This window comes from Leucopleurus acutus, assembly GCF_964270905.1.
Source record: "Leucopleurus acutus genome assembly, chromosome: 10".
In the NCBI taxonomy this organism is placed as follows: Eukaryota; Metazoa; Chordata; class Mammalia; order Artiodactyla; family Delphinidae; genus Leucopleurus; species Leucopleurus acutus.
In genome coordinates this window covers 82,397,091-82,408,067 of record NC_139153.1, presented here as the reverse complement: position 1 = coordinate 82,408,067, position 10,977 = coordinate 82,397,091, and the positions used below count along the sequence as shown (strand labels likewise).

Sequence of the window (10,977 nt, the reverse complement as noted above, 5' to 3'; positions counted from 1 at the left end):
CAGGAATCCCTATGGTTGAGAATCAAAAGGTGGCCCTTGTGGGAGTGGGGGAGGGAAGGATTGGGACTTTGGGATTAGCAGATGCAAACTATTATATATAAGATGGATAAACAACAAAGTCCTACTGTATAGCACAGGGAACTATATTCAATATCCTGTGATAAACCATAATGGAAAAGAATATAAAAAAGAATATATATACATACATATATATATATATATATAACTGAATCACTTTGCTGTGCAGCAGAAAGGAACACAACATTGTAAATCAAGTATACTTCAATAAAATTTTTTAAAAGGGGGGCCCTATACCACCGCTTTACCTGCTATGAGTGTGACAGGTGGCTTGTTCCTGCATATTCAACACTCTCCCCCACCCTCATCCCCCATGTGCCAGAGACCCCAAAGATGGCTACACTACCCATGGATCTCTCTTTTTCTGTTCAGTCATTGTGCATTGTTGAGTGTCTACTGCATGCTCAGCAATATACCGTCTGTCTTCTGCCCATATCCCAGGAGCCCAGATCCCTAGTTACTGCTCTCTTTGAGGTCTCTTTTTCTTTTTTTTTTTTTTTCTTTTTGATTTAAAGATGTCAGGTCCTACCCTTCAGCTCAGTCTATTAGGGCTTCTTCCATACTAAAAGCAGGCACACAGGACTTCCTGACCAGGAAACAAAGTCTTGAACTGGAACAGGTTTCTGGCCCTATTTTTGCCTCAAGGGTGGGTCTCTTCCACTCTGACAACCTTGATCCCCTTATCACATTCTACTTCCTGCTCAAACCCATCCCAGTGCCCTGCCTAGTATGATCATGTCATTCTCCTTTCTCACCTTCCTGTTGAACCCCAGTCTATTCCTTCCCAGGCTCATTATTGTTTTGTTACCTGCTCATAGTTGGCAGAAGAAGAAGGCAACTTCCCAACCCCTCCCTTTTATGAAGCTATAAAGGCTCCTGCAGCTCTTCCATGATAAAGAAAGAGGCAACAACATTGTGTGGAAGAAGCTCAAGAAGCCAGGCATCCAGTCTCCCACCCCGCTAGGCTCCAGATTCTTTCCAAGAACACATACGTAGGAGAACCAAGCTCCTGGAAGCTCCAGCCTTTACCTCTTCACCTTGAACTCTCCTTTCTCAAGAATATTGTTCTTTGCCTTCTAGGTCTTGGCCACATTTGGGATCCAAGCGTCTTTTTTACCAGCCACAAAGAGGCAGATCAAGATGCAGAAAAGAAACATTTGCCTTATGTACTGGTTGCTGTTGCATCTCCTACTTTTGGAATATGGTGAGTGCTTTTCTTTAAAGGTGGATGGTCTGTGAACTTTTGAGGGATTGTGGGAGATGATGACCGGCACTAGGAATAACTGGTTCTCTGCCATAGAGTGAGGGTCATCATTTCACCCCAATCGCTTCAGTCTAATAAGGTATCACCTGGGAGGCAGTCAGAGCACAGTGGTTAAAACTGTGGACTCTGGTCTCCAATTGCCTACATTTGAATCATGGCTCCATCTGTTACTGGTACACTTTGGGTGAGTTAACTTCTCTGTGCCTCCATTTCTGCATCTATAAAATGGTAATAACCTGTGAGATATGGCTGGGGTTTAAATATTAATAACAAGAAGAGTTGACTGTTATTTTAAAATATCACTCTTCTATATTATAAAATCTTAATTTTTCTCGTGTCCTTAACCCCTATTCCACAATCAGCCTCAGTCAGCCTCAGGCCAAGGAGAAAAGGATTTAAGTCAAAACTAACTCCCACTCTGCTCCGCACCTCTGACACTCTATTAAACACTCCTCGGGCCGTCTCCTATTGTGCAACTAGGAAGCATGACTTCTTAGAGAATTCTTTTTCTTTTTGGGGGGCGCAGTGCCACACGGCTTGCACAATCTCAATTCCCCAACCAGGGATTGAACCCCGGCCACGACAGTGAAAGTGCCAAATCCTAACCATTAGGCCATCAGGGTACTTCCCCGAGAATTCATCATTTTGAATCAAAATTAGCCCTCATAGAATTTTTTTTTTTTTTTTTTGTGGCACGCGGGGCTCTCACTGTTGTGGTCTCTCTCGTTGCGGAGCACAGGCTCCGGACACGCAGGCTCAGCGGCCATGGCTCATGGCTCACAGGCCCAGCTGCAGCATGTGGGATCTTCCTGGACTGGGGCATGAACCCGTGTCCCCTGCATCGGCAGGCGGACTCTCAACCACGGCGCCACCAGGGAAGCCCCACCCTCATACAATTTTGACTCAACTATTCTATTCTCCAAAACTTCTCAAATCAAATCCACTCCCTCTTTCACATCACCCCTACTGTTGTTCATCTCAGTTTCTTATTTAGTTTTACTCATGATTCTAACCTTAACTCCAATTTGTACCCCATTGCAGATTTTAGGGGGCCTTCCCCAAATAGAGCTAAACTCTAATACTATGTTAGTTCAAATAAGCTACACACGTGTGTGGTGAGGTGCTAGGCGCTCATGTCCAAATTAATAGTAAAATGAGCCACAAATGAGATAAATTTTGTTTATCTGGGGAGGCTAAGCATCTTTGTCCTTCAAGGTAGTGAGAGGCAAAAAATAGGCACAACCTTAACTCTAGCTGAGCCTTCAAGAAGGGGGAAATGCTTCCCTATACCTGTAGATCTTGGTTTGCAGACCTTAATCCTGGGAGATCTTATATATTTAAGTTACATATAACTTGCTCTTTTCTAACCTTTGCCTTGTAATCAGGAGCCCGTGGAACTTTAATGCATATGTAATCACCCAGATACCTAGGCCTATCTCAGACTCTGATTCATTTAGTCTGGAGTTGTTTGCCTAGAAATCTTTATTTTCAACAAGGTCCCCAGATAATTCTAATATAGGTGTTTTCTGAATAACACTCAGAAATATTTTCCAAGAAAGAAGCAATACCACTTTAATAATGAATTAATCAATATACACTAGTTTCACCTGGGTTCTACAACTTCTTTATAATACTTTTTATCTGTGTTGAATATTGTACAGCAGATGATGGAATAAGCTTACTATCAGTGAAATTAGGTCATGTAACCCTGGTGTTGGGGGTGGATGTGGAGGGTGACTTAGCATGGTAGCTAAAAGTGCAGATTCAATGGCCTGGGTTCAAATTCCTGTTCTACTACTTACTAGCTGTACAAACTTGGGCAAGTGTCAACATTTCTAAGCCTCAATTTTTTCATCTTAGCTGTTGATAATAATAATATCTATTTCATTGGGCTGTAGTGAGCGTTAAATAGAATTATCCATGTAATGAGTTTAACCAACCATTGAACAGAAAGTAGATATGCTCAATATATGTCATCATCTATGATTATCATTAGGCATAACCTCCATTAGTGGGAGCACACCTAGCCCAACTTCCAGTGAACCCACCACAGCCAACACTGGATCCAGTGCAACCTCCAGTGGGACTAGGACAGCCTCCAACACTATAGCCAGCACGACCTATGGTGGTACCAGCACAGCCACCAACTCTGGATCTCAAGTGACCTCCAGTGGATCCAGCACAACCTCCAATACTGGATCCAGCCTGACCTCTGGAGGAACCAGCACACCTGTCAACACTGGATCCAGCGCAACCTCTGGGGGGACCAGCACAGCCTCCAATACTGGATCCAGCCTGACCTCTGGAGGGAGCAGCGCAACCTCCAACACTGGATCCAGCACAACCCCTGGGGGGACCAGCACAGCCTCCAATACTGGATCCAGCATGACCTCTGGAGGGAGCAGCACAACCTCCAATACTGGATCCAGCCTGACCTCTGGAGGGACCAGCACACCTGTCAACACTGGATCCAGCACAACCTCCAGTGGGACTAGGACAGCCTCCAACACTATAGCCAGCACGACCTATGGTGGTACCAGCACAGCCACCAACTCTGGATCCCAAGTGACCTCCAGTGGATCCAGCACAACCTCCAATACTGAAACCAGCATGACCTCTGGAGGGACCAGCACACCTGTCAACACTGGATCCAGTGCAACCTCCAGTGGGACTAGGACAGCCTCCAACACTATAGCCAGCACGACCTATGGTGGTACCAGCACAGCCACCAACTCTGGATCCCAAGTGACCTCCAGTGGATCCAGCACAACCTCCAATACTGCAACCAGCATGACCTCTGGAGGGACCAGCGCAACTTCCAATACTGGATCCAGCCTGACCTCTGGAGGAACCAGCACACCTGTCAACACTGGATCCAGCGCAACCTCTGGGGGGACCAGCACAGCCTCCAATACTGGATCCAGCCTGACCTCTGGAGGGAGCAGCGCAACCTCCAACACTGGATCCAGCACAACCCCTGGGGGGACCAGCACAGCCTCCAATACTGGATCCAGCATGACCTCTGGAGGGAGCAGCACAACCTCCAATACTGGATCCAGCCTGACCTCTGGAGGGACCAGCACACCTGTCAACACTGGATCCAGCACAACCTCCAGTGGGACTAGGACAGCCTCCAACACTATAGCCAGCACGACCTATGGTGGTACCAGCACAGCCACCAACTCTGGATCCCAAGTGACCTCCAGTGGATCCAGCACAACCTCCAATACTACAACCAGCATGACCTCTGGAGGGACCAGCGCAACTTCCAATACTGGATCCAGCCTGACCTCTGGAGGGACCAGCACACCTGTCAACACTGGATCCAGCGCAACCTCTGGGGGGACCAGTACAGCCTCCAATACTGGATCCAGCCTGACCTCTGGAGGGACCAGCACAACCTCCAATACTGGATCTAGCCTGACCTCTGGAGGGACCAGCACACCTGTCAACACTGGATCCAGCACAACCTCCAGTGGGACTAGGACAGCCTCCAACACTATAGCCAGCACGACCTATGGTGGTACCAGCACAGCCACCAACTCTGGATCCCAAGTGACCTCCAGTGGATCCAGCACAACCTCCAATACTGGATCCAGCCTGACCTCTGGAGGGAGCAGTGCAACCTCCAACACTGGATCCAGCACAACCCCTGGGGGGACCAGTACAGCCTTCAATACTGGATCCAGCGTGACCTCTGGTGAGACCAGCACACCTGCCAATATTGGTTCCAGTATGACCTCCAGTGAGACCAGCATAACCTCCAGTACTGGATCCAGCACAACCTCCAGTGGGACCACCACGGCCTCCAACACTGGACCCAGTGCAACTGCAGGAGGCTCTGGTACACCCTTGACAACTGGAATAATCACAACTTCCAACAGTACTAGCACAAGTGCTGGAACTACAGTGAATGAAGGGCCCAGTGGGTCCCTGAAGCCATGGGAAATCTTCCTCATCTCTCTGGTCTCGGTTACAGTGGCTGTGGGATTCTTTGTTGGGCTCTACTTCTGTGTGGTGAGTGCCTAATATATAGGAAATTGCCTGGGGGGAAGGAATAGGGAACATAGGGAAATAAGGTATGAATAGTAGGGCCACCAAGTTAGGGATGAGTAGGGAGGAAAGAAAAATCAGGAGAAAGTTACGAAAGAGACATAGCAAGTTAGAACCAGAGGAGCCAATCAATGTGCAGAGGAAGCTATTGACTTGTGGGAAAGGGGAGCAAAAGAAGAAATAAAGACTGGTGGAAGGACTGCTGAATGAGGGAAATGGTTTAAAGGGGGAGAAGATTCCAGAAGGAGTCCCTGGTGAAGGCTTCTCGGGAGTGGAGGAGAATCCAATTCTGAAATGATTCTGCCTTCTTTTTCTAGAGAAACTCCCTGTCCCTGAGAAATGTCTTTGACACAGCTGTCTATCCACTCCATGGCCCAAACCTCGGCCCAGGCCCTGGAGGGAATCACACAGTCCACCACCGGTCTAGGTGGAGCCCTAATGGATTCTGGAGGAGACCGGTATCCTCAGTGGCCATGGAGCTGAGAGAGAGCCACAATGGGCTCTAAGTGGCTGCTGAAGCCAGAGAGCCACATTTCTCACAGAGGAAGCCAGCCTGGGGGACCAGAGATCTGAGTGTCCTTTCATTCGTCCCCAGGAGTCCCCTCCCAGCTTTGTTTGGGTCTCTGCCAGTATTGGGAAAGACACTTCCTCCCTCTCTCTTGCTTTTGCCAGACACTGGAAAGAGGAGACTCTGCTGGTCATTTAGCTAAGAAATAAACACATACAAACTGTATCACAGAGAGAACCTGTGTGTGCACATGAGTGGTGTCTGCTGCGCCGAGTTGAATTTCCCGGTTGTATGAGAGAACCCCATGCTAGAATCCACTTGGCATTCAGAATCTCCACAGTAAAATCCAGAGACGTCATCCATATCTGTCCCCTTTTTCTAATGCTTCTTGCCCCAAGCAGGAACCCTGTGCCCCCAAGAATCTCCCAGACTGAGAGGGGAATTGAATTGGGAGAGATGAGAAGGGAGGGCAGGTGCCCAGATCCTACAGGCTCATGGATTAAGCCTGTGGTAGGTAGAGATTATGTTGTAGCACATGCAGAACCCAGAGCATGACAGGAGGAGGTATGCTGTTGGGTGGGGGGATGGGCGGGGAGGGAGGTCACTCAAAGCCACAGTTTCCAGGCCGTTTACATTTGCTCTAGACCTGGGTTACTTGTAAGAATGAAGGTGTTGGTTGATAACTCTCACTCTCAGTGCTGCCTTTGGAAGCAGAGAGAAAGTGTTTCCTGTTTTTATCAAGGGAAACACTTCCTGGCCTGCTAAGATTTCCTTTCAAGAGGGTCATGGCAGAGACACCTGGGGTAAAGCCTGAGATTCTCATGAATTCCCCTCCCACAAAGGCTGCACATACCCCTTTCATGGTCTAGGATAGAAGGCTCTCTGATCCTACAGGTCTTGGAGGACAGAGGCGAGCTGCTTTGAAAGGCTGGGTTGCTCTGAATCCATGAGGCCAGTGACACGACTTCCACCGGGGACAGAGGCCTCAGGAGAGAATTAGCAGGTTGTTGGTGGGTTCACCCCAACTCACAGCAGTGGAAACTGCTCTGCCTTCCACCATTCATTGGGTTTCTCAAGTGTCAGCAAACCAGACGGTTGATCCTAGTCAGTGAGGCCATGCTGAGCCATGTACAGACCCATCATCATCATCATCATTATCTTACCTACAGGGATCCAGCAACCGGAAAGAGAAGCTGAGTTGAACCCCCTAGAAAGTTGCCTCCCACTGGTGTGAACTGTGCATAATGTGAAAAACGTGAAAATAAAGCAAGGGAGTCCATTTAGATAATTTTAAAATGTAAAACATGCATTTTCAAGTTTAAAATTGTAATAGATAAATTCAAAGATGCTGGTTGAGAATAAAGTTAGTTATTTAGAAGAGCAAGTGGAGAAAGTAGCTCAATTAGATACAACAAACCAGAGATGAAAATCACTGACATAGAGAATAGCAGACACTTGGAGGATTGATTCAGGAGGACTAACAAACAAGTAGTAAGATTCAGAACAGAGAAAAAAGGAAGAGATAGACCAGAGGAAGTAAAAGAACAACAGGGAAGAAAGATTTTAGTCTGCAAGTTGAAAGGGCTTATTAATAACAACTCTGTAAATATACTAAACCCCATTAACATCTATTTTAAACAGGAGAATATGCTATATAAATTATATCTCAATAAAGCTGTAAAAATATTAGTACCCAGCAGGCATATCGTGTAAATAAAAATTTTGAATTCCAAAGATAAACAGCAATGGGCACTTTGAGACAGTGGGAGATGAAAAGAGATGAAACCACGGTGAGTAAGTAATTCAGCTTGTGGTTAATTGACATGGTTACACTGTGAACATCTCGCTACTCCCAGAAACTGGAGTGTGTACATAGAGTTAGGAAGCATCATGACTCAACTTTTATCATGGGATCTGCTTACATGGATGAAACATGTTTTAACCCAACAAAGCCCCATCTCACCAAGGAAGTTTGACCCAAGCAGAGGTCTAGGAAGTTGACAGGATTGAGCGCTTTTGCACTGTCGGCCTACTGCAATGATCTTTAAATGGAGTCTGCCCATACCCTTGGAGGTATATGAAGACTTTCTAAAGAGTATTATGCAGGTGTGGGATATCTTATGGGAATCATCTTCCAGAACTTCAACCTCGATAGGTATTTTGTGGCTGTGGTCAAAGCATCTGCTAGTTATACTTTTCTAGCTTTCCTTCTATAGCCACCCACCCACCTTTTACATTCTAGCTCCTATATTATTATGGTGGATTTCCCTAGGTGCAAAAAATTCCAGGGTGCAAATAAAGGGATAACTCAAAATCTCTTCTAATTTAGTCATTGTATACCCAGAGTAGGGCTTCATGTTTTCCCTTGCCTCACATAAATTCCTATTAGGGGCTAAAAGAAGTGTAATAAACGGGGAATTTTTGGACATGTTAAGATGTTATTTATTCAGATATATTGTAGAGTGAGGTAGCAGGGGTGATAAAGATTTCTGCTTAACAATCTCTTCTCTTTCATCTCCTGTCAAAGAATACATCCTTCTGGGGGGAGCAACTCATGAAAGCAGAGCTGTCATCAGTATGCTGTCATCAGTATGAAATAATAAGAGTGGCAGTCCCTCGTTTAACCCAGGAGAAAACCCTATAGCAAACCCTATAGAAAACCCTTATCTGTCTGTCTACCTATTTTAGAATATTCAAGATTTGTAAAAACTTTGCTGGGAAATAGCAACTTACTATGAAGCACGCGTCCCTGGCTTATACACCGTTCTCCATAAGGAGAAACTCTGTCTCATTCAAGAGTTTCCTGGTTTAGATCACAGTTGGATATTTTGCATGATTTTCAAGGAGGAAGACATTATAAGTTGTACATTTACTTCCTGATTAATGTTATATCTTTTTTAAAAACTATTTATTTATTTGTGCTGGGTCTTTAGTTGTGGCAGGCGGGCTCATTAATTGTGGCTTGCCGGCTCTTTAGTTGTGGCATGCGAACTCTTAGTTGTAGCATGCATGTGGGATCTAGTTCCCTGATGAGGGAACGAACCCGGCCCCGCTGCACTGGGAGGGCAGAATCTTAACCACTGTGCCGCCAGGGAAGTCCCTAATGTTTTATCTTAAGACGAAAGGAAGATCCAGAAGCTGTACAGCATACCTGCTAAGAGCACAGATTGAAGAACTAGAATTTCCGGTTTTAAATCTAAGCTCAGCGTGGCCTCCCACAAATTTCTTCACTTTCCTGGGTCTCAGTTTGCTTATCTGTAAAACTGAGGGTGATAACAGTACCCAATTCATGAGATTGCTGTGAAGCCTAGAATAGTACATTTGGTAGCACTCTATAAATTATGCTATTATTTTTTATATTGGGAAGGTTCATGTTGCACATTTTCTTGAAAATATGGAAAAACATTGCGGAGTTGGAGGAAAGATAAAAACATTGCATAAGAAAAACATTTTCATTTACTTTTCACCAAAATGTTATTGAGGACTGAGAAATTTAACACAAGCCACAGGAAATTTTTTTTATGTTTATAAACATATCTTTTGGTGCAGAGAAGCATGGTAGGGTGACCAACAAAAATCTTACAAGCAAAAAATATTACAGTAGAATAATGTAGGGGAAGTAATATCAAGGCAGAATAACAGGGGTAGAAACCAGAGAGGATAGGAGACAAAAACGGCCTGATGAGGTGCAGAGGTTTCCAGAGCTCAGCCAGAGCTCACAGGCTTCCTAACATTCCTTGTGGAGGCTGAGAGAGCTGTCCTCGCACACCGGTTCCAGACTGCATTCTACATTCAGATTTTCACCTGGACTTGCTCCCCTATTCCGATGTATTTTCTTTTTTTGCGGTACGTGGGCCTCTCACTGTTGTGGCCTCTCCTGCTGCGGAGCACAGGCTCCGGACGTGCAGGCTCAGTGTCTAGGGCTCATGGGCCCAGCCGCTCTGCGGCATGTGGGATCTTCCCGGACCGGGGCACGAACCCGTGTCCCCTGCATCGCCAGGCGGACTCTCAACCACTGTGCCACCAGGGAAGCCCTGTATTTTCTTTTTGTTCTGAATTTTTTATTTTACATTTTTTGTTATAGAGAGGTACCTTAAACAATGTGTGGAAGGTGGCAGGGTATAAATGATGAAGACCACTCCAACTATACATTATTCCTTTTAAACTCTAAAATGTCCTCGAATTATAGGGCACCACATACAGACTCACTTCCACTGGTTTTCTCCTAAACATGCTGGCACTCTCTTATTCAAAACCAAGAGGTAATAGCAATAATAATGGTAGCTAATATTCATTAAGCACTTACTTTGTGGCAGGTACTATGCGAGCATTTTACATGTGGTATTTCATTTTATACCCCCAATAACACTACAGGGAAAGTGTTATTATTATCTTCATTTCATATACAAGGACACTATTCATACATAAGGACACTATTCACATTTCATATGCAAGGAGATATAAAGAGGTTAACAAACTTACTGAAGGGCACACAGCAGAGAACTCAACCCAGGATCTTTTAATTTCAGGAATCCATGTTTTTAACTGAAAGGCTATATGTTGGATTTGAAAACTGTGGCTCATCCAGAAAAGTTATACCTGGTCTCACAAACATGCATTTCCTTAGTAATACAATGACGGATTCCTGTTCTTTGGTGGCCCATCCCCTGAACACTGGGATGTTGATTTATTTTTGCTTTGTAAATTCTACCACATTATATTGGTACAGCATAGTAAATTGGAATATAGACACAGTGAGGTTATTATTTTATTTGATTTTTTCCTTATTTTGATGTTTTCACAAGGAGAGAAATAAAAGATAACACATGGATATGAAGAGAGACACAGAGAAGTAAAAAGATTAGGAAGAAAAAAAATTTAATGGGTTCTCTTAAAAAGTGAAAATCTGTTTCCTTTGCTGTGCAAAAGCTTTTAAGTTTAATTAGGTCACATTTGTTTATTTTTGTCTTTATTTCCATTACTCTATGTTATGTATCCAAAAAAAAATATTGCTGCGATTTACACCAAAGAGTGTTCTGCCTATGTTCTCCTCTAGGAGTTTTATAGTAGCTGG

The 10,977-nt window shown here is 44.9% G+C and overlaps 1 protein-coding gene across 1 annotated transcript; it reads left to right on the top strand.

Moving 5' to 3' along the window:
• Positions 1-1,218: 1,218 nt before the first annotated feature.
• On the top strand, positions 1,219-5,901 carry MUC21 (mucin 21, cell surface associated; the record flags this gene model as incomplete). The annotated part of the gene is made up of 3 exons (XM_082848425.1): positions 1,219-1,282; positions 3,339-5,359; positions 5,713-5,901. The coding sequence occupies 3 exons, from the start codon at positions 1,219-1,221 to the stop codon at positions 5,899-5,901; spliced, it is 2,274 nt and encodes a 757-aa protein (XP_082704551.1).
• Between the last annotated feature and the right edge of the window lie 5,076 nt (positions 5,902-10,977).